Source organism: Ambystoma mexicanum, chromosome 3p (genome assembly GCF_040938575.1).
Source record: "Ambystoma mexicanum isolate Mex_15411 chromosome 3p, UKY_AmexF1_1, whole genome shotgun sequence".
Lineage (NCBI taxonomy): Eukaryota > Metazoa > Chordata > Amphibia > Caudata > Ambystomatidae > Ambystoma > Ambystoma mexicanum.
Window position 1 is genome coordinate 1,217,743,215 of NC_090925.1, and position 24,352 is coordinate 1,217,767,566.

Consider the following 24,352-nt stretch of genomic DNA (forward strand, 5'->3'; position numbering starts at 1 on the left):
CAGGCAGTGTGAAAGGAGTGTCTCGGAGTTTGATAACATCTGTAGATAAACATGAATGAAACACCAGGCGGAGCAGAGCATGCAAAAAGGATGCCCGACCACCGATCTACTGTGCAGAACAATTCACGTGAAGATCTTGCCCTGTGATACCTAGTCCAGCAGGTACGGAGCCTGCAGCGGCGCTACTCACCCCTGTCGCTGTAAACGAAGAGGGCGTGCTGCGCGTGAAGCACCAGTGTCCAGCAGAGCAGGGCGTGCGCCGCTGCAGCCGCTGGGGCCATGGCCGCGGGCGGGCTGCTGCGCTAAGGTACGGTGCACAATGTGGGATGCAGTCTCGCGAAGTTGGCCGCCGCCGTGCACGCGCCGCCGCCGCCGCCGCGTTGCCAGCGCAGAGCACCACGACTGCTCCTCCGCGAGACAACTCCAGCTGCACAGCCCTCCCGGCATCAGCTGGGACAGTAAGCGCGGCCGCCATTGGTGCACGCGCCGAGCGCCCGCGCGGCCGCTGAGAAGCGGCTCGCCATTGGCTGCGCGGCGCTCCCCCTGCCCCCCCGCCCGCCGCTGTCTGCTCGCCCTGTCAGTGCTCTCTCTCTCTCTCTCTCCCCACGGCGCTGTGCTGATGTGTCTGCTGCTGGGACCCTGCGAGGCCCGGGATACCAGTCATTTGCTCCCATGAAGCATCTAATTAAGGCAACATTTTCGAGACTTTTTGTGGCTTTTCTTCAAGCTTACAGCTGGCTGGCTGGTTGGTATTGTTTTAACTGCGGTGTCTGGGCCAGCAGTCCAAACTTTTAAGCATTTGCTAAAATATATGTCTTTTTCCAAAAGCGTAGGTTCCCGTAGTGCACTCGCCGACAGATGTTTCTAGTTAGGACCGTCATGTCTCTTTTCCATTTAAGCCGGCATTATGCTTAGATATCTACATGCCCCGCCAAATACGTTTTTTATCCACTCCTCGTCGCCCAATGAAGCATGTGCACTGTCAAGGAACCCCTTTCCCCGATGTAAGAATGTATTAGGAGCCATCGCGCAGCAATGAATAGAACGGATAGCACTGCCAAAGCCCACATTGGCGCAGTCATTCGCAAAAGCAACATGCACTTATGTTCTCTGCCATTCATGTGCATGCAGTATATATCCATCCACACTGTTTATTGCACTAGACAAAACATTCGTGTGCTTCTGAAGAGTAAATACACCGCACACCTCAGTTCAAAATATCAGTTGGAGATAAAGCCGGCGGAGCCCTCCGTGGGCCACTGAAAACTACGCAATTACAACACATGTAAACTCAGGCAGAGCACAGCTGTCTGACCTGCGTCATGCCTGTAACACCGGGCTGTAACATCTGGCCAACCTGTGAGCTCCATCCCCGGTCAGATTTACTGAGCGCCGTGCATCCTTCTGCATTGACGGCGGATTCTCGCACTTCTTCGGACTTTCCTCTTGAGTTCATCTCGCAGGGTTCCTTGTGCTATCAGTACCTGTTAAGGATGTGACAATGCTCGTTAAACTGGATTTGGACCGGAAACCCCGCGAAGCTACAATTGCCACAGTGACCTTGATCCTTCCCCGGGCTAGAGACAAACTGAAAACAGCCGTACCTTTCCAACGACCACACACGCTTTCTCTCGGGAGGAATACACCGCCTGCATTTTATTTTGCAAAACATGCCACATTGGGGGCGTCAAAGCTCATGACGAAGACAGAATTCACATAACAAGTTTTCCTTTTGCGGGGCGCTGCTTCTGTCCACAGTTCTGTGTCCACGCGGCCAGTGCCCCGTTTCCTGCTGATAAGCGCCCTTCACCCTGTCGTCCTGTCCCCTTTTGGATGCTTTTCTTCAATGGCAGATGTGCACTGGGCACCATGCCAGCTACAAGTTTTATAATGCCCATTATTCAATAAGGTCTTTACTAAAGTCACCAGCAGCAAAGAACAACATGATTTCACGCAATAAGTGAAACACATTTAAACAAATGTATTCATATTAATAACAAACAGCGCCATGACCGCTGGACAACCTACCACAGTGTATCCTGCCTTATTAAATTGTTTTAAGGCATATCTCAAGTTAATGAGTGACACTAGAATGTTTAATGCTGAGACCAATCAGCTGCTTTTTAGAATCTGCTTTTGCCTTCCACCAGGACAATGAACTTGTAAAGCCATTGCTTCGCAGGCCCAGGGAGTTCCATCCTCCATCATAACGAGGGATGCCTGTGTGCAGTGTTGACGTTTTGTGAATTCTGGTGTGTTTTCGATACAACGTTCAGTCTTTTTTTTCTGTGTACATATACATTTTCGAGATTCAAAATGCACAAAACAGTGCTTTCCCAGTGTAATGATGCTTTTATATATGTATATTGCATGCATATTATGTATACAGGCAAAATATCCCTAATCATATTTTACAGCAGACATATTCCAGGAAGTATTCTGGAGAAAGCAAGAGAAAGAGGGAGCAAGAAAGGGCAGGATGTTGGAAGAGAGGGGAGAACTGGAGAGACAGTCGGAGGGGCGGCAAGTGAGAGTGTGTGAGAGAGAGAAAGAGAAACCTAGAGAAAGAGAGAAAGTGATGGGGGATAGGTGAGGGAGAGAGAGACAGAGAGAGAATGGTGAGGGATGGGCGAGCAAGGGGGATGGCAGGCTCGGCTGGAATTGGGCCTCACATTTCCAGTCGTCTGTATTCCTTTTGCCGATCTTTGTCATCGAAGTGGTTAGTTCCATTGGTTCAACTCAAGGGAAGTGGCACTACAATTACCAGACTGCAATTTTTATTCCAAGCAAGACAAAGCCTGGAAAGAATGTTGATTGATCTGGTCACCCTTAACAGGCACGAAGGGGAGCATTTTTTATTGACACCAACTCCATCATCCTACTTCGCCCAACCCTCCTCCCACCACCCACCGTCCCACCTTGTGGAATGCCTAAAGTGAAGCCTGTAGGGGACCGGGAAAGGAGCGTGGTGTAGGGAAAAGTGAAGGCACGAGGGCTATCTGGCCAGGAGAAAGAATACAGTAGACATGTCCAACGCTGCCAAAGATAAACACATCCCACCTTTACTGTAATTAACAGTCATTATTGTCTAACTGATGTCACTATTACCCAGTCCATGGAGCCCATTTTACTCACCTCAGAGGATTCCAAGCTGAGGTGGTGCTGCTGGACTAGCAAAAAGTATGTGCAGGTTGCACCCAGATCGCACAGCTTCACTAAGTGCTGAGTAAATGTATTCTGGTGGTTATTACATATAGCAATGTCCAAAACATATGGCAAACCTTATTCAACTACCACCAATTCCTAATTCGCATTCAAGTCCAAAAATATGCAAAACCTAATATCTTTACCCTGTCAGTTTCCATTCCTTTACTTAGTTAATTTCACCTGTTTGGGTCCCTTTCACACCAATTGTCCTTTTGCTTCTTTGTCTGTGGTTATCTTTTTATTAGAAAATAGCTGTCAATTATCTTTGCATTGTTCCAAACAAAGAAGTGTTACAAACTATTCATATGTCTGCTCACCCAGCAGGACACTGAGCAAGTAATACACCAGCCTCTCACTCCTTAGGCCAGCAGGATAGGTAACGATAGCTTTGATTTTCAGTTTTCACTGAAACTGTAACAATCCCTTGCTGTGATGTAGACATCCCTATCAGTCTAACCAGAAATCCAGAATGATTAATTACAACCCATCCCACCGAAAGGGGAGGCTTCTAAATTAAATGAGAACACGAGAGGCACTGAGTGGTGTGAAAAGAGCTGCTGGGTGTTCATAGAAACACTGAAGGCTGATGGATGAAATCAATTTTAACCACTGGCATTGCTCTGTGCAACCCTTCACACAATCACTTTCAGCTAGGACTAGGCTACAGATACAATTTGGGTAAAAGGGAACACACCTAGAATGGAGAGTCCTGTATAGTGGGAGAGAGGCCTAGGTTTCACAATATAATAGGTTTCATAACATAATAGGCAGCTATGGGGGATACACTTAGCATTGAGAGTCCTGTATGGTGGGAGAGAGGCCTAGGTTTCACAATAAAAATGGGTTTCACAAAATAATAGGCAGAAATGGGGGGATACACCTAACTTTGGGAGTCCTGTATGGAGGGATAGAGGCCTAGGTTTCACAACACAATAGGTTTCACAATATAATAGGCAGATATGGGGGATACACCTAGCTTTGAGAGTCCTGTATAGTGGAAGAGAGGCCTAGGTTTCGCAGTGTGAAAGGTTTTTTAAAGCATTTTGTGTTGATGATGGAATTACATTGATATTCACAGTTCTATCTCAGTGTGGCATATGGTAGTATTCACAGTTCTCTTCGAATGTGATGCAGGCTAGTATTAACTTTATTAATGAGAAAAACACAAAATTATTATAGCACAGACTGTTAGGATTAATCAAACCCACCAAATAAACGAAACTGAAGGGCCACGGGAAGCATGGCCTACCAACTTTCATCAAAGAAAATAAGAAAAACCTTCATATAGAAACGGGGCCTATTAAGGCAGATTGTGGAGGTTGCTGCACGTAAAACAAGTATGTGCTATGTGAAAAGGCTTACCTGTCAATTCACAGTGGCAGAAGAAATCCAAAAGTCACTTTCACATAAAAAAACAGGATCATTAGACACTGACACCAAAACGACTTTGCATGTGTGTTTGCAGTTTAAAGCAAGACAAGAGAAACATGTTCCCCTGCCAACCTAAAGATGTCAGGGAAAAGACAAGGTGCATGCTGACAAAAAGTAATGTATAATATGCTTCACATGCAAATTACCAGCAAATATTTGAAAAGAAAAGCCCACTTAGTTTCCATAAAAAAGTTCCTGTAGTCCCAAGGGAGACCCCTTTGCTTGCTGTGGGACAAACCTCACAAAGGACTCCCGCACTGAAAGCCTGGTTGGCATCCCTGCTGTTTACAATTACAATAAAGTGTGGCTGCTAAGAGGTGTTCAAAACAGATTTTCACTAGACTGGGTGTCTCTGAAAGCTCATTTCTGTGCAAAGCAAATGGCTCTAGCCAGTGCATGGCTGGAATGTGGGGAGGGGGATCCCTGTGTTGCCAAGGACTCCCAAGTTTTTTACGACTGTCAGATGCCAACTTAAAACAGCAAAGAGACTAATACAAAAATAACTCTGGTCAAAGGCTGGCCCAGAGAGGCAAATGGCACTGAGGAAAGGAGGGCTCCGATTTGCATGGCTTAAAGATTACTGATTTATTTAAAAGGACTATTATCATTTAGGCATTTTTCTCAGCAACCATAAACTCTACTTCCTTAATTGATGTGTAATTATTCGGTAATTTCAAGGCGATTTTGTTGAAATAAAATTCATCCACCTGCGACTTAGGGAATTGTAATGGTGAGCTAAAAGATATTCCTGGCTGCAATGAACATGTCCCAGATTTAAGGGTTGGCAAACTGGTGGGGGAGTAAAATTAGGTATGCAGGGAACAAATTGCATGTTCCTAATGGTTTAGCTTTTTGTAAAAATGGTGCAAAATTGCCAAACGGCAGTGCAACATGATGCGGAAATAGCTGTCATTTTATTAAATTCATCATGAGTAGCTTAACCAGAATATATGTATAATATGGTGGCTACTAGTAAATTATGAAGTTTTTCTACAAAACTATATTTTGCCAAAAAACTGACAGAAAAAAGGGGGATTTCAAATGGAAGTTGCCATATGTCTGCTACAGACTCATAAACCAATCCTTAGAGAGGGGCTGGACTTGGGAGGAGATAAAAGGGTAACTGTCCAATAGAGTGTAATTTAATTGGCTAATCCTATGGGTTCAGCTTCTCCAACACAGGCATTTAAGCGAAGGGCAGTCTGAAATCCAAAATTCTCAAATCCTCCCATTTTTTACCATCCAGCTTCCGCAACACAGTCCTTGAAATCAAAAATTCGCAAATCATTCCAAAATTTTACCTCCAGATTTCCCAACACAGGCCTTTAAGTGGAGGGTGGTCTAAAATCCCAAATTCCTAAATCATCCCATTTGTTCTGTCTGACCTCCCCAACACAGACCAAAGTAGGGGGTCTGAAATACCTACTGCTAAATCACCCTGTGTTTATTTAATGCTAGCCTTTTAAGCATGCAGTAAAACCAAAATTGTACAGCATTGCAAATGTAAAGTGATGTTATTTAACGACCAATGTTGATGATCATTTATTTTGAAATTTGGAAAGTAAAATATTGTGATAAAAGTTTTCCCAACCAAATTGTGTGAGTTATTTATGTAGAGAGAAGTTTATTGTGTTGTACTATGGATAAAGATGTATGTGACATTTTAGTGTGATTTTCTATTACCTATCATCCAAATAAATACACATATTTTTCCTGTATGCCGGCCTGGTTCATGACTCATTGGTAGGTCACTGGGATTGATCCTAGGGATATGATATGAATCAGAAATATGGCTGAATGAATAACTGATTTAAACTGTTTATTGTGTGATGCCTACATTGGGGAGGAAAGGAACTCCCTATGTTGAAGGTGGCCTCTCAATAAACCGTTACAAACCTAGACAGGGAATTATCTAAAAACACATTCACTAATTCAACAAAAATGGCTGGTTTGTTAGCAAATTACAGAACAGAAACAATAACAAATGTTACAGATTGATCACACTTTCCAAGTCTCTGAATAGACATCGTCATTTGCACTATATGTGCTTTCATACATTTCCTAACTCTATTGGCTCATCCTAACCTCGTGACTGCATTACAATATCAGGTTTGTAGAGCAGCTGAATGCCTCTGCAGGAAGTCCCGCCCCATCCTTCCTATATGTTGGAAGCCAGAGATCGCGACATGCACAACACCAGTGAACGTGAGAAGCAGAACCATCCCTTGTTAAGGTGCAAGGAAGAGACACAATGAGTGCCAAGTTTTATTAATTTAATACAATTAAATGCGAGAAAAAGAGCCAAAGCACGGTCTCCTGTCACAAGGGATAGATGGAAATAGAAACTGGGCATGCAGCACTAGACTTGAGATAAGAACATGCTCACAATCCCATATATTCTCAGGAGCAAGGATACTTTGCAAAGCCAAGTACAAAGACAATCTGAATGACAGAAGGCATGAGTGATGATGGATGTCGAGCCAATTGGGTGAGGAGACATGGTCAAGTCCACCCACTGACACCTGGGGTACCAGCTTAAACACTGCTAGTGATCCAAATGTTCTAGAAGGGCACGAACATGCCAACCAATTGTAGAGGGCTGTATAAAAAAAGAGTCCTATAGTTTGATAGCCAATGATGTACCGTGTAGCTAATAAGTGGCAAAGATGACTTGCACTAGGGCTGGGTATAAGTTGTCCACCTGATTGTATCCAATCACAACACGTTCCTGTATAGAAAGTATACTAAGATGTTCCCCTTGATCTTATCACAACCCCCTGTAGGTTTTTCTTGTTTGCTTGTTTGCCATGTAGTATGACGTCACATATGACAAACTTTCAGAATAAAATATGTTTCTTATTAAATGCACTGAGCGAGCTTGTGCAACATCCATTGATGTCCATTGTAACTCCCTGTTTTAGACAATTGATAATAAAACAGTCGGATTGAGATGTTTTGCCAACTTCCTAAGCCGGTCTTATCATTTGGTATAAGAGTTATTCTATATAACCATCCATGCATGAAGTGTTACTGAATTTAAGGACCATAAGGGTTCACTTGGTAGCAACGTCGGATGGTTAATAAAGACCAATCGACCTGTTGACTGCAGAGCTTCGGACAATTGGATATCCTCCGCCATCTAGCCAGAAGATTTCAGGTTTCCTGTGGAGAGCGGCCAAATAGAAATCTTGCAAGAAAATCAAGACAGTGGGCAGGGTCCCTCTTTGACAAAATCACTACCTGGTTTCCACAGACACCTTGCAGACAAAAGGTGAAAGTGGTTGATTGGAGGAGGATACGATACCGAGGGCTTCGAGCTAAACAAACGAATGGTGAGTAGACTGAGGGGAATGGTAAACTAAGGGGACGGGTTCTGGTAACTTTTTAAAAAAGTAACAAAAAGTAACGAAAGTAAGGAAAGTAACGAGAGTAACGGTAAATAATGTGTAAAGAGAGAGAGAGAGAGAGATAAAGTGCCCAGAAGAGGTTGTCTCACACTCCATTGGGAGTAAACTAAGCTACGTGCAGGACAGGTCCACATAAGTAGACAATCTAAACTCCGTGAGCAGGGTATTGATTAAGGGCAAGAGAACAAGGGTGTTCACCAAGGTTTTGAATGTGAAGAGTCGACTAGTCTGTCTGTTTATGTATTTGTGTTGAATTAACGTGTTGAAGAGTGATTCAAACAGTTGTAAACCTTGAGACGATGTCAAGAAGTTATATATCTACTTAGGAAAGTGGTTGGCACCAATCCAGAGGTAGACAGATATCATTGAAAAATAGAGGTTTTGAGCGGCGATTGTTGGAGCACGCTTATATTTGTTGTTTTTGGTGAAGGTATTTTATACAAAATCTGGTAAGTAGTGACAGTCAGTTAAGACTTGTCACAATGGGAGATATTACCCCTCAGATGCATTTATGTAAGACATTGCCAAAACACATGCCAAAGCTCAAAAAGTACAGTGCGGAATGGGTGAAAGGCACAGCAGAACAGATGTTCATGCCATGGCCACAAGGGGGATCTTTGTCAAAAGCGGTATTGCAACACATGACCACATACTTGCATGCTGCGTACACAGGAAAGAAATTGGAGAAAAGATTTGCTATTTTGGAGCACTGGAAGATGTACCAGGAAGAGAGAGAGGGTCCTCCCACTGAAGACTGGATGCTTAACCAGTATAGGGAGGAAGGCGTCGAGCCGTCTACTACTCATACCTTGCTGGAAGTAAAAGGTGATAGTATGGAAGACGTAGGAGTGTTCCCGATAAAGGAATTAAAAGCGTCAATGGGGTGTAGTAATCCAATATATGAACCACCTGCTTACTGCAGTGACGATAGTCCAGAGGAGAGTAAGAGAAAAGAAGAGATCGTTAAGATATTGCAGGGCAAGGAGGAGAAAAGTGAGCGATCAAATATATCAACAGAGATAGAATGAGAGATTAAGAGGTGGAAAGGAGAGAAGGATAAAGCCGACAAGGTAACGCTCATACAGAACAAATGGATAGGAGGACAGATATTACTCAAGCTAGATTGGAAAAGGATTGAGGAAGTAAAGCAAAATGAAGATCAGGATGAACAGGATAGAAAAGACAGGGAACGAGAAAAAAGAATAAGGGAAGATGAGCACAAAAGAAAGAGCAGACAGCGGCGAGAACATATTGTGATGCTGGAAATGCATCGGAGGGACAGGGCTTCCGTATCCTTGTCCTTTACTGCTTTTTATCCTGTCTGTCGTGTTTTCCATGCAGGAGTTCCTGTGCGACTCCTGGCGGTGCAGCTCTCTCTCTTGGTTTGGTGAACAGACCCATGGGATACCCTTATAGCACCCATGGGTAGGGGTGCAACCCTGTGCCCCTAGTGTATGTTTCTGGGCACCTGTGGGTGGCCCACAGAGCAGGGTAGGGGCTGGTGGCAGCTCCGTGCTGAAATGACTGGTGCCCTGAGCGTCCTCCATTTTGGGATGCCCAGGCCCTGTCATTGGAATCAGTAGATTCCTGATGGAGACAAAATGGCCCCCATGGCCTCTTGCCTTCCATCGCCTGTTACCTTGATGTTCCCGAAGTCCCGGGAAGCCCTGCCTCTGTCCCTTCCCCCTGACTGGCTGTTGGCTGGAAGTTCCATATATGGTAGTGTGGGGAAGTGCTGACCAGACTGGCTGGAGCCTTCTCAACGACCGTATGTTGTGGGTATGCCTGTGGGTGGGACCTGGGTGAATGGAGTGTGTGACGAATACGCATTCTATGTTGTGGGTGTCTAGTATCTGGTGGTTGACACAATGACTGAGACAGCCCTGCCCGAAACCGGTATGAATGTAGTATGAAGTGTTGAATGTCTCGGTACTTGTCCCAATACACATAACTTGTTGTGAGTGTCTGGAGAGAAGTGAATGGCCTGAATGCACTGTGTGCCTGATTGGTTGCCTGCCTGCATGAATGCCCTTCGTAGTGATTGGATGCTTCAGTGTGACCCATCGGAATGAATGGGAGATCAACAGCATATCTGGGGACCTCTCACTGCTAGGAATCGTGTTCAGAAGTGTTCAGAGCTGAAGTCCAAACTACAAAGAGTAACTGGAGTGAAACTGACGCTTGAACTTGAAGCCCTGCTGGACGAGAAGAATTGCTGTGGCTCTCCTTCGCAATCTGAAAGCTGCTGTGCCTCAAGGACTGACCCAGAGAGGACCTGGTAAGGCGCCCTCTTCCTGAGCTACGAGGGACCATCGTGCACAGCTGATCTTTGCCTAAAGCTCCCTGGTAGACAGACCTTCGACAGGCTGCCGACCCGATACGGGGACTGCTGCGGAACTCCAAAGAGAAGCACCCGGACTGTTGTCCGCCACTGTCGACGACCGCCGTCGCCGACCAGACCCGCCGTGCTCCCGTTTGCCTAAGAACTTCATTGATCCAAGGATGCTCTCGTCCGCATCGTCGCCGCTGTATCCTGCTGGAATAGGCCTGACTGTCGACGCACCGAGGAACATCCGCCGGTGGGTTTCCCACCACCCAAAGACCACAAGGATGCCGACGACTCGACGCCCTTGCTGGGCCACAGTTCTTCAAACTCTTTGCGGTCCAGAACTATCGACACCGAGGTGCCCCGCATGCCTCTTCCTTGCAGGACGTTTACGCTTCCCCGTCAACGAGCACTGCTAGGAACAGAGCACGCACTTCAACGTGGTAGCTCTACCTGTTCTCCTATGGACGTTCGACGACCCGTGACTCCTGCCTTAAAGGGAGGGCACTCAAGAAGGGCCGTCGATTCCCCACCGAGGAACGCTACAACGCCAGGTACTTTGGGGTAGCAATACTATTGGAAAGTCTAGTGTGAACAATAAATGGACTGGGCTTGTATCTTTCTTCTACTGGTTGCCCAGGTTGGGGGATCTCCACACAGAACTGTGCCTAGGTAGACGGGGCCAGTATTCTACCAAGTGTTCAACCATCTTGCTTTCCCTCCTCTCTCTACTGCTGGTTTCCTCTTTATTCTGATCTGTGTGTCATTCTGACCGTATGCACTTTAATGAGATCTAACAACGTTAGTGGTACCACTTTAGAACTGTATATATTTACCATTGCTGATTTTTGGAGTACAAACTGAGTTATCGTGATATTGTATATACCTTTGAATATTAATTATATAAAGACTGTGTTGTAACCGACACAGTGTGTGGACCTTCCTTTGTGGGTGCTTGGGGACTACACTGTACTTAAGAACCAGCCCGCATCACCTCCCGAGATGCTAGGCCTTGATTGCTCGACCATAGCTACCAAATATAGAATCTTGGCTGGGGTCCTCTGTGCCTCTCCTCTACCATATAGAGAGCGGAAGTACATACACCCCCCACCGGCGTCTTTACACATATGTATCAGGAGGAGCAAAAAAAGAAAGAAGAAAGGGCAGAGGAGCAAAGAAAGTATAACAACAGGCACAGGGCAATAAAAGAATGGGATAAGCAAGAACGGGAGAGAGAAGAGGAGGAAGCACAGAAATTAAGGGATAAAAGAATGCAGAGATGAAAATAAGAGGAAGAAAGGACAGCAGGAGTAAGAAGAGAAGAGATAATACAAGAAGAGGAGAGAATTAGATGGGTGGCGAAAAAGCGAAGAGAATTAGATGAAGAATTAGAACGTAAGAGGAGACAGCGAGAGCAAGATATTGACATCATTCAAAAGGAGTTAATGGAGCCTAGCCCAACAATACGATTGGACAGAATGGAAGCGTTCCTCCCTTTAAAAGGAGCAATGTCAGAGCCATCTAGAGTGGCCTTAGAAGAGAACTTTAATGTACGAAGTATCAGAGAAAGGATCTATAAAGCCTATCAAGACTTAAAGGAAGGTAGCAAATCGGGAAGCTGAGGGAAGGGAGATCAACCCCTAGTCTTCCAACCATGAAGCAAAGAGGAAAATCCATTCAGCTTTGAGCATAGAGCCTTATCCTTAAGCAGGCTGATCTTAGATAAGGATGAAGGGGATGAGAGTCACACTAGTTTGGGATTAGACATATCAGACAAGGTGAGAGAATCCTTCTGTGGGAAAGAGGGAGGAGGTGAATGTGCCCCTGAGGGAAGCCTGTAGGTAGACAAGGAAGTGAGATGGTCTGATTTATAGCAACCTAAGGATAGGATGCCAGATCCCATAGCATATCCAGAGGGTCCTAGAGGATGATCGTATAGTGAGAAGGGAGAATCACCACCATATGTGAGCAGGTTAAGATCGTTGCCAGCGAGGAGGCGATCAGGAACCATTGTCCCTACTATGGCTAGGCAGACAATGGGAGCCGATTGTGGATTAGGGTTTACGCTGTTTCCTTTATTGGAAAAAGGGGAAGCAAGACCACAGTATATTCCATGGCCGCAGATGGATAATGATAATTTAAGATGCAAACTCCTGAGTTTAATATCGGGCGCGGGAAAATGGATTTATGAATTGGAAAAAATGACAGAAGGAAATACCTTGGCAATAGGGGACATTAAAGGTCTCCAAGCAACCATTCTTGGGGAAAGAGCTGATGACATATGGAAGAGAGCAGGCTATTCAAGTTTGACAGCACAGAACACAGTGTACAATGGAGCGTCATTTAATAATTGCAGAGCAGATGTCTGGAGGGCTCTCAGGGTGCAGTATCATGATACATCACATATGGGTGAAATCATGACATGTAAGATGAAAGAAGACGAGGATCCTCTTTCTTACATTCAGGACATTGAAGAGCGATGGACCTTTGAAATGCGCAAGCTGTGGGAAAAAACAGTGGTATTGTTTTACCACATTTTATTTCAAGGGTTGCCCGAGCAAGTACAACGGCAAATAAAGAAGCAAGTGGGAATGGAAGCAAAGCCATGGGCTGAGATAAAGTTGACAATAGGGCATCACTGTCGGCTGTTGCAGGAGAAAAATAAGAAGAGAGATGAGGCTAGGAAACCTGAGGAAAGTAAATTAGTGCAGAAATAATTGTCAAAATATACCATAGAAGGGGCGGTATTGACAAGCAGAGAAGGGCTGGGAATAAAGCAAGCAGCAGGCGAATAATCAGCATCTGATGAACCTAGGAGGGAATGAGTTTGTGCCACGAGGTAGAGGCATGGGCTATAGAGGGAGGGGTGGTTTCCAAAGTAATCAAGGTGGGTTTTAGAATTCACAGAATGAGAATCAGAATGTGTAAAGGGGATTCAATCAAGGAGGATTGATCAGACGGGCTCCTCCTGTATGTTGGACTTGTCAGATGACAGGGCACATTGCACATATGTGGGAGCCAAAGGAATGTACAGAATGGCCAATTCTCAAGAGGGGACACAGCTTATCCTCCAGTGTATAGCTCACAACATATGGAAGGGTTTGCCCAAGATCGTAAAGTGTATCAGGCACAAGCACCACAAATACAACAGGCACAGCAGCCACAGCAAGCACAAATGAATCCACCACAAGGGCAGTCACAGCATGCCCCCATGCAGACACAGCAGTATGCAAACACGGGACACCCAGAGTAGGGGGTGTCATTGAAGTGGGAGGGAATCCCTTTGCAGGTAAAGGGGTATGCATGTACCCACAATAGGACGACTCACAGGGTGACTTGATGTGTTCAGTACTATCAGTGATAGACCACCAAGAGGAACCAAGGGTTGATGTGATGATAGGAGGCAAATCCCTTTCTTTTCTAATAGACACAGGGCTACTCGTTCATGTGTATGAGAGGGAAAATATCCAGTGTTGGGAATTGCCATGAATGCTCTGGGTTTCTCTGGAGCTACAAATTGAGTTCCTTTTACTGATGAATTACCTGTCTCTATAGAAGAGTGTGACATGTCAGTTCCATTGTTGTATTCACGTCAGACAACAGTTAACATTTTGAGAAGAGATTTGATGACAAAGCATAACATGACGGTTTCTTTTACTGACCTAGGGATAATGTGTTCCACTCCTGGAATACACTACATGAACATGGGTGAATTTATATTGATGCTAACACAGGGCAAGTGGCTCTGCGAGGCATTCCAATAAAACCAGAGGTTTTTCTTTATGGGGTGAGCATTCTGTTGACATGGCTACCTGGCTTGGTGGGAAGAACTATGAGGATTCCTGAGGAATTCTTGTTTAGACCACAGATACCCACGGATGAAGAGGGGGGACTGACTATCCCTCTAGAATTAGATGCAGCAATAGTATGAAGGGAAAGGGCGATGCTTGAAGGAACAGATGATGAGGGTTGACCATGGAGAACAGTGATAGCTATTGAATAAGGGTGCATGTTGGCTGACATTTCTGATGATGACATGTTTAGAGATGACCCAGCAGATGATGAAGTAGTGTTCTCTATGAGCATTATATATTGGGTTAGAATAGAGAAAAGGGAGATCCCACAGCGAATGGCGATAGTGCGGCGGCGGTCAGCATTTTTCGACAAAGACTTGGAGAACGTGCAAAGTGTCTTATGGACTACAGGCTCTTACGATGTAGGCCTATTAAAGGGAATAGGCCAAGTCAAAATAAAGCTGAAGTCCGGGGTGATTTTACCTTGAGCAAGACTGTACCCCATGTCTCGAGAGGCTGACAAGGGCATTTTCAAGACTATTTCAGCCCTGATGGAACAAGGTATTCTGGTATCATCAGAATCATCGTGTAACACCGCAGTGTATCCTGTGAAAAAATCATCAAAGGGAGGGTAGTAGAGATTTATACAAGATATGAGACTGATTAACCAGTTTATAGAAGCAGAGTTTCCCTTAGTTCCTAATCCAGCGATGATACTATGTAGTATCCCAGTGGAAGCTCGATATTTCACAGTGATCGATTTGAAAAATGCATTTTCCTCAATCCCGTTGCAGGAAGACTCACAAGACTTGACTTCATTTACATTTAGCCAGACTCGTCTGAAACATACTAGGCTGCCTCAAGGGTAATGTGAGTTCCCATCGATCTTTAACAGAGTCCTATGGATGGACTTAGGCAATATTGATGTGAAAGGTGTTGTGCTACAGTAGGTAGATGACATTTTAATTTGTAGCTCTACAGAAGATGAGTGCAAACAGGACTCAATTCAGTTGATGACTATTTTAGGAGACAAAGTATATAAAGTAGACAAAGAGAAGTTACAGTATTGCCAAGAAGCAGTGTTATGCATAGGACAGTTGATTTCACATGAAGGGAAGAAGGTGACACCTGGGAGAACTGAGGCGATCATGAAAACCGCAAAACCGCACACGGAAAAGCAGATGCGACAGTTTTTGGGGCTCTGTAATTATGTTAGAGCCTTGGTGTTTGACTATAGTTCGTACACAAGACATCTTTTGCAGGCTTTAAAGAAAGCACAGGTAGACAATGAGAAAATAGAATGGACTGTGGAGATGGAGGAAGGATTTGAAGAGTTGAAGAAAGTAATTCATACAGCTCCTGGAATTCACAATTATGCTGAGGTATTTTTCACAAATGGGACTATTATGACAGCAGTGCTTATCCAGAGGACTACATTAGGGTACAAAACTCTGGCATATTATAGTGGGTTGCTAGACCCGGTTATGAAGGAACACTTTCTGTGTGAACAGTCATTGGCAGCCGCTGCGTTCGCAATAGAGAAGTCTACAAGTATTGCAATGGGCTGCTCTATGATGCTTTTTGTAGAACATGCTGTATTTGCCCTTTTAGAGAAACCCAAAGGTATATTGACCTCCCAGAGAGCTTCTGCTTACAAAGTGATGATTTTGAACTGTGCAATCAAAGTTGTCAGATGCAAAATAATTAATCCTGCCACATTTGTAGCTGAGCCAGTAACAAAGGGCAATCATGTGCATAACTGTACAAATTAGGTTGAAAGATATGATGATATACCCTGTGTGAAAGAAATGCTTTGCCAGGAGGGAAAATTCTCTTTATTGATGGTTCTTTGAAAATGTATCAGACTAGTGGAGAACGGCATTCTGGCACAGCTGTAGTGAGGCATAGAGCAAATGGCGAGTTTGAGATTGTAGCAAGTGCCAGGCTACCACCTCACTTTTCAGGGCAAGCGGCAGAATTGGTAGCGCTCATTGTCGTGCTCGAGAAACACGAAGGGCAGGAAGTGACATGTACAGTGACTCCGTCTACGAGACGTCAACCGTACATGTGGGGCTAGCATGTTGGAAAAGGAGGGGCTACCTCCAAGCGGACAACACTCCAGTGCAGCACGCATCTTTATTGGACAGACTTATTAAGACACTACAGCTCCTAGTAGCCATAGCGGTCATTAAATGTGCAGCTCATACTAAATGTACAGACTTTATTTCTTACGGGAACGAAACCACAGACGCAGAAGCCAAAAGGGTTGCGTATTCACCAGATATCTTAAGTTTTGATACTCCAGATGTAAAAGAGAAAGTAGTCATGCTTATGATAGTAAAGGAAGGATTTAATCATTTACCGAGAACTCAATTAATGGAGAATCAAGGAAGTGTACCACAGGAAGAGCAGGAATTGTGGAAGCAAAGGGGGGTGATCCTTATCCCCCACTGAAGCATTATGGCAACAGGACCACACTGTAAAGCCAGTGATGCCAGTAGTATTGTTAAAGGTAGCGCTTGAACAGCTGCAGTAACCTGTGCATGTAACTAGGTAAAGTCTTGCTGCAACAATTGCGGAAGACTGGTTTATGCCAAATTTTTAGAACACTTTGCATTTTATGTAGTAAACTGCATCGCATGTCAAAGGTTTACCGCTGGGCATAGACTGTGAATTATTAGAGGAATAATTCCTCGACCGAATGGTCCTTTTCACCATTTACATATTGACTATGTTGATATGATGCAGGTGTGTAATGGATACAGGTATTTGATAGTGATGGTGTGTCTCTTCTCCAGGTTGATTGAAGCAGGTCCATGTGCACACCCTGATGCCACTTGCACAGCAACGTTTTTAGTGAGTGAAGTCTTTCCAAGCTGGGGGGTGTGTGAAGTGTTGAGATCTGATAGGACTATTGTTGAGTATTAACCACAAGTTTTCTTCTGCTTATCAACCACAAGCAAACAGAACATTTGAGAGACTCAACGCCTCCTTAAAAAAGGATTCCCAAACTTAAACTGATGTTGAAGAAGGGATGGCGCATTGCCTGCCCTTAGCTTTATATGCCCCAAGGAATCAACCTGGTTCGGACCATCACCTCAGCCCCCATGAATTAGTGACAGGAAGGTGAACAAGAACACCTTTGACCCCTCCATCGAGGAGTAGAAGTGATGCCAAGAGTACAGGAAAAATGTTAGGAAATGAGTTACATGAATATTTGACATGTATGATCTCTAGCATCTCCCTCATTTCAGATCAACTCAAGTGCGAGGGGGGTCGGTATCAAACACATATAAAAACCATTCAGCAACCAGATCAAATCAACTATTATCAGCACCCAGACTATTTGGTGGCGACACGGCACTAATCAGAAACTTCACTCGGAAGTGGCACGAGCCAAGGTTTGATGGCCCATTCATTGTTGAAAATGTTACTCCCTCAGCAGTAAAGGTCCAAGGCAGACAAGCATGGATCCACATGAACAATGTTAAGCTATACGATGGAGAGATTGTCGCACCCCCAACTGTCGATCCACAAGCAAGACAAGAAGAAGAATGTCAGCGTGTGCAGACTCAATCGAGGACAAAGAATGATGACAAAGCTACCAGTTGATTAAAAATGCAAAGCGCATTTGGACTATGACTCGCACTCAACACTTCTTATAGATATTATAGCAGGCCTGCAACACGTGGAGAGAGTCATAGAGATCTTTTTGAAATTGGACTTTAGAGAAATGCCAATGTATCATGATTAGGCCTAAAGGACTGTTAGGATAATTTCTGGAGGTCGGCAGGGCCGCACCCTAAGTCCGCAGACCTCCAGCTGTCGGAAGGCCCTAACTCCTTCTGTGTCCCAAAGAAATAGGAGGCCCACACAAGAGCAATAGGTTACTGCTGTTTATTACACAGAAACAGACAGGGACAGGTTGTCAAACTCAGCTGTAGCCGGCTGTATGTCCGTTATATCCAAGTCCACCTCCCCCTCCTCCTCACCTGACTCTTCTGAAGAGATTTCGCGTTGATGGATCTTTCTTTTAGTTTTCTTCTTTTTTGTGAAGAGAAATGGTCTTCCGCGGTAAGAAGCCACCCTGATTCCCTGTTAAACAGGGAAGCCGGGGACCCCTCTCCCGCAGAGACCACAAGAAGAGGAAAAAAAGCAACAGCTTAAAAAAAACCTCTTCAAGCGGATTTGTAGTAGGATAACAACCGGTTGACAGGGTTTGTTCCGGTTCTGGTGGCTGGTGGATCGGATGGTGTAACAAGGAGTTCCAGGAAGGTACAGCCCAAGAGGCGTTGTAGCAGATGATTGTTCTCTGAAGATGAGGAAGTCTTGAGGGTGTAGCAGTCAGGCTAATCTGGACCAGCGGAATGAAGAGAGCGTGCCGTAACGGAAGGCACCAGGACGAGCACTATGCAGCGCGGCCCGAGGAGGGGGAACGCTGCAGGGAACGAACAGAGACCAAGGCGGAGAGGGAGAAGAGGGAAGCGGAAGAGAGAGCAGGGAGAACCGAGAAGGAGAAGAAGGTAAGAAGCAGAGCCAGGCAAACGGGGAAGAAGAAAAGGGAAGTTAAAACCAGGATGAGCGGGGAAGGATATGCTAGCAGCAAAGTACTCAGAGAACGGGAAAGAGCAAGGGAACTCAACCCCGGAGAGGGAAGCAAGCGGCAGCAGGGCAGCAGCAAGTGGAATGGAGCACAGCAACAAACCGAAAGGCAAAGTTGCAACACGCCGATCCGGAAGCGAAGGCGGGGCTAAATAGGGAAGCAAGGCAGAACAGAAAAGACTAGACCGTTAACCCGGAAGCAAGAAAAGCCGAAATGGAACATTCTAATGGCGTCGCCAGCGCCAAGCGTTCCAAAGACGCCAGCGGAACCTGCGGGCTGGCGGCGGCGTGACACAGGTTCATGGAGCATAGGTTCCGAAAAACTTCTCGTTGTAATCGGGCTTGCAGGCCCCTTTTGTGTCTTAGTGATGTAACAACATGTATAAACTGCGAGAGCTCACCCACAAACCTACCGCAACTCGGATTGGTTCCCTGAGTGGTAGGGTCAGTATAGGATGGTATAGTGAAAAGTTTAATTGGTAGACTAGAGGTCAGGTGGTACGCTTGGGTTGTCCCTAAAAGTTGCCACATGGAAATTGTTACATGGAGAGAGTTAGTGATTGGTTTGGTTGTGATGCCATCAGTGGTTAGCCCAAATAGACATCAGGGCAAATTGCGGTCTCTTCTGACCGTAAAGCATTCGTACCATCCCTAACCGTAGGGTTATAGTAGTTCACAAAAAGACGGTTACTCGGGGGAACAATTCTACATTGGGTTTGGTTGCCCCTTTTATTGCGTTAAATTTCAGGAGTCCTATCCAAAGGGCGCTGGATGATGAGTATGTGCTAAAACAAGGGGGGAGACAAAACACCCATTGCGTCTTAGATTGCTACGAGAATGAAAGAATGTCTCGTCGTGATGTCATACATATCTGGTGACTGGCATGAAAAAAGTTTCAGAGATGTTGGGATTTCCTGTGTTACTCTTTATTTACCCAAACAAACTGGAGGTATATTTCATGCGGGTGATTGTCTACATAAAAAAATGTTAAAAATAACAAGTGGTAAGAGTCATCACTTAGATAGTTATTTTTTAGAAGCTAAGAAATGCTGTTTATGCACTTGAGGTGCTAAAAAAAACCCCATCTGTGGCTGGGTTGTGATCTTTTAGTCTTGGGATCCTTCCTCTTTCTTCAGAAGGTATCTTGTGAAGGTGTGGAGAAGCCACAACTGTCAGGTCGACCGGTTTCGATGGTTAAAAGGTGTTATAAACCATCTTCTTCAGGACACAGAAGTGATTTAAAAGGTGACCTAATCAAATTCCGCCCTCGGGTGTAGGGCAGTTTGTATGAGCCAACGGCAGGCTCGTCCGTAGAATCCGGGTATCCAATAGCAAAAATGCTATCTGCTGGCGCGGTACTCAACGTCTCGGTATCCCTCCGATTTACCGATTTACCGAGACGTTGAGTACCGCGCCAGCAGATAGCATTTTTGCTATTGGATACCCGGATTCTACGGACGAGCCTGCCGTTGGCTCATACAAACTGCCCTACACCCGAGGGCGGAATTTGATTAGGTCACCTTTTAAATCACTTCTGTGTCCTGAAGAAGATGGTTTATAACACCTTTTAACCATCGAAACCGGTCGACCTGACAGTTGTGGCTTCTCCACACCTTCACAAGATACCTTCTGAAGAAAGAGGAAGGATCCCAAGACTAAAAGATCACAACCCAGCCACAGATGGGGTTTTTTTTAGCACCTCAAGTGCATAAACAGCATTTCTTAGCTTCTAAAAAATAACTATCTAAGTGATGACTCTTACCACTTGTTATTTTTAACATTTTTTTATGTAGACAATCACCCGCATGAAATATACCTCCAGTTTGTTTGGGTAAATAAAGAGTAACACAGGAAATCCCAACATCTCTGAAACTTTTTTCATGCCAGTCACCAGATATGTATGACATCACGACGAGACATTCTTTCATTCTCGTAGCAATCTAAGACGCAATGGGTGTTTTGTCTCCCCCCTTGTTTTAGCACATACTCATCATCCAGCGCCCTTTGGATAGGACTCCTGAAATTTAACGCAATAAAAGGGGCAACCAAACCCAATGTAGAATTGTTCCCCCGAGTAACCGTCTTTTTGTGAACTATCAGTGGTTAGCCCCCCATGCCCTGATTGGGCCATCCGCGAGCCCCCAAGCCTGGGACCATCTTTGTTCCCAGCCTGTGATGTACCTGGTGCTGGCAACAATGTGTGATTATGTGTCAGTGAAAGACAATGGACAGGTCCTGCTACTTGCCGTTAGAGTGCTCCTTTCCCATTGCTGCCAGTGTCGAATTTGTTACTTCTTTGTTGCAAGCTGGGTCCCATACGTGGGACCCCAGTGCTTCTTCAGTCCTTGGAGCTTGGCGTTGTATCAGTTTGGCCTGGTCACGTGTTGAGGGACCGTGGCTGAGGCAGAATTATGGGGATTTGATTTGTATGTCTGCTCTGGGGAGCTGTAGCAGTGGCAAGTGTAACCTTGGCTTGGAGAGCGCGTTCATTGCATCGTCACGACCTTGGCTGCGGGGCTCTAGTCAGGGTTGGGCTGCATAATCGGCACATTGTAGCTCTGTATGAACTGCTCCGGGTCTGTGGACTCTGGTTTGCGGCCTACTTCAGTTTGGTTATATGTGGCGGTATAAGGTCCATAAGGCAAGGAGTGTGAGGGTGCGGTGTGGTTCTTTGTACATAGGCCCATCTACGGGGTCTTATCTTCAGGGGTTAGTAGCATGAAGCGTATGCAAGCATATACACAAACACTTCTGGCGTCTTGCGTTTCTGCGATGCGGTTGCTGACCTATGTGAAAAATAATAACGATGCATGTCTGTGAGTGTGCATGGTCCTCTAAGTCGTAGTACTGAGCGTGTTCTTCGTGTGGGTTGGTGCGTGTCTGATCCAGGTGCATGGCAGCACATGTGTTTCTGTACGTTGTGGCTATGTCATAATGTCATCTCTAATGATGGCAGCATAGGCTTGTGACGTTTAGTCGAGCTAGTCCATGTGGTCGGTCTCAGCTCTATCTTGTTTCCCACCCCATGCTCTGGGTGGGATGCGGCCAGGTTGTGGAGGTGGGGCATTGCCACGGTGGATATTGCCATCCGAGGTGGCGGACAGAGGTGTGAACTCGTCCCGCTGAGGGTACTTGGGTCGTGACGTCTTCGACCATAGTTTGTACGTAGGTTGGGGGAAGGGACCGTCCCATTTTTCCTCTTCAGGACAACACTTAATTAAGAACTGGAAATGTGAGCAGTTGCCAGACTTGTTTCTCACTGTGTTCTTATTTGGGTAAAAATTCCCAATATCCTTCAAGCTTACCCTGCTCTTGTCAGAAGAGGCACTGATGTTTGCACTTTATTGCAGGATCCTAAACATGGCCAGTGATTAGAAGGCTACTTGTAGCAATAGTAGAAGAAATATTATTACTGCTGGATTCATGACTGACTGTGGATTTCTGCTTAATAAGAAATTGAAGTAAAGATGGAAAAATATTGAAGTTGACATGATTTTGGAGAATGAGCAAGCCCAAGAAACTCCAGAGTGGCATAAGTGGTGGGGATTAATATGTTAGTTCGTGATAAACATATGTCCAGTTATGCTTTGCGGTTTTTTGTTTCTTCTGATTTATTATTTCATTGATCCAAAAAAGATAGATATCCCTCTGATCCTCCCCACTCCAGTAGCTCTTGTAGATTTGCCCATTACCCATGAGCCAAAGCCCCTTGTGTTGTCTCCCCAGAGTAGAGCTGCTTTAGAGTTGTTTCCATGGGCTGCAACCATTCTGTTGGGAGACACAAGAGAAATGCAGAGGAAGATAATAATGGGATAAACACATAGCTAGATAGTACAGCACACTTGGGTAATAACATGTGGTATCGGCACATGAAAAAGGTGGGAGAAAGAACATCTAAGGAGAGTTGCTACATGTGCGCTCTCATACCTTATGCCATGGGAACTTCCAAATTATTAATACCTACATAAGTACCAGTGAACAAAGCTCATTGCCTGACGCATCTCACGCTCTGTATGACAAGAGGACAGTTCCAAGGTTGAACAGCAGCCTTAGTATGGATGAATAAAGTGACAAATCAAAGAGAAGATAATTATGTGTAGGATTTGAAGACAAGGGGGAAGCCAGAAACAAAGAATCTAGTAATAAGATATGAACAGCCTGGAATGAGCGCAGCAGGAATCAGACTGGAAGAAAACAAGATGTTAAATTGCCAAGGCAAAGATAAAGAAGAGATACGGAGATGTTGGCAAAGAGGCTAACTACAAATCAAAGGAACAGTGCTTACTCGTGAAGTGTGGGCTGAAGGATTGGTTGTGTGCAATGCAGCAGCAATAACTGGACAGTGCGAATCAGTTATAGAAACTGCAGAAAAAGAATGCAAGCATCAACGGCCGTAGGTCGGCAATAAAGGAATAAAGGAGCACCATTGTAGATAGTATCCCTGGAAGGTGCGTTTTTGTGTTTCATAAATAATGGTACGAGGAAAGTTGGAGAGATTCGCCAGTGTGGCTGGAATTTTGATGTACCAGGCATGAAGGGTGGAACCGTTTTTTTAATGGACCACTATTGGGTGTTTGGGTCCAGAGCCTACATGAAGCTGCCCATAGATTGGGGAGGGATGTGCTCCATAGTGCTTATCCATGTTCCAGCATTAGTGATTCCTAAGAGTGCCCTGAATATTGGAGAGTTTCCAAAAGCAGATGCCCATTTTAGGAGGAGAAGATCACTCACATTTCTAAATTGAACAAGAAGAGAGAATTACTTCTAAGCTAAATTGATAGAAGCCTTTGATTCTATTCCAAATGAGCAGAGGTTGTTCAGCCAGACTTCAGCAATATTCATGACTATCTTTATGCCAGGGATCCAGATGATGGCCAATGCGAAGTGGTTGTAAATCACTCACTGGGAGCTCCTGCAGACAATCAACACTCCCATAAAGGGATTTAATGCTATCAAGGAAGAAGTTAGGGCCATAAGGCTGATGACCCCACAGAACAGATATGTCCTTGATATGAAAACAGCAATGCATGGAGGAGTTTGCGCCAAAATCGGGCCATCATGTTGCACGTTCATACCTTCGCATAATGATGAGAATGTCACCTTTACAGAGGCCATAACGTTGCTGACGAAACTGCATGATCAGCTGGGAGATGAGACAGAAGACATTGCAGATGACAGTTGGTTTGTGTCCATTTTCTCATGGGTTCCACAATGGATGTCAAACATTTTCAAGTTCCTTGGAGCAGTATTAGTGATGGTGATGTTTGGACTCTGTGTGATCAGGATAATAATCACACGGTGCAAGAAGACAGCAAAGAAGGCAGTTGGAATGAAGATCATGATTGATGTCGAATCAGGGTTTGGACCCAAGGATTTGACAAATGAAGAAATCAGGAAATATATAGAGACTATCATCCTAGCACCTATGGGAACAAAATTCATGCATCCAAGGAATCCCAAGAAGTATGTAGGAAGATGGGTCTATTGTAATCCAAATGGACAATGGAGCTACAGGAACTAGAGCATTGATGAACATGTAAAATCAGCAGGCTCCCTGAAGGGAGTAGTAAAGATATGTACTCGGA

The 24,352-nt window shown here is 45.0% G+C and overlaps 1 protein-coding gene and 1 long non-coding RNA gene across 3 annotated transcripts in view; one reads left to right on the plus strand and one right to left on the minus strand.

Moving 5' to 3' along the window:
• ADAMTS2 (ADAM metallopeptidase with thrombospondin type 1 motif 2) overlaps positions 1-448 on the minus strand; it is a 2,237,498-nt gene extending 2,237,050 nt beyond the window's left edge. Inside the window, exon 1 of one of the 2 annotated variants that reach the window (XM_069652661.1) lies at positions 191-448. In XM_069652661.1, the coding sequence (XP_069508762.1) occupies positions 191-281 (91 nt within the window). In that variant the 5' untranslated portion in view covers positions 282-448. The remainder of the gene's footprint in view (positions 1-190) is intronic. The other variant, XM_069652662.1, reaches the window with a different exon arrangement.
• LOC138581372 (uncharacterized) overlaps positions 1-24,352 on the plus strand; it is a 271,817-nt gene that overhangs the window by 93,739 nt on the left and 153,726 nt on the right. The window lies entirely within an intron of this gene.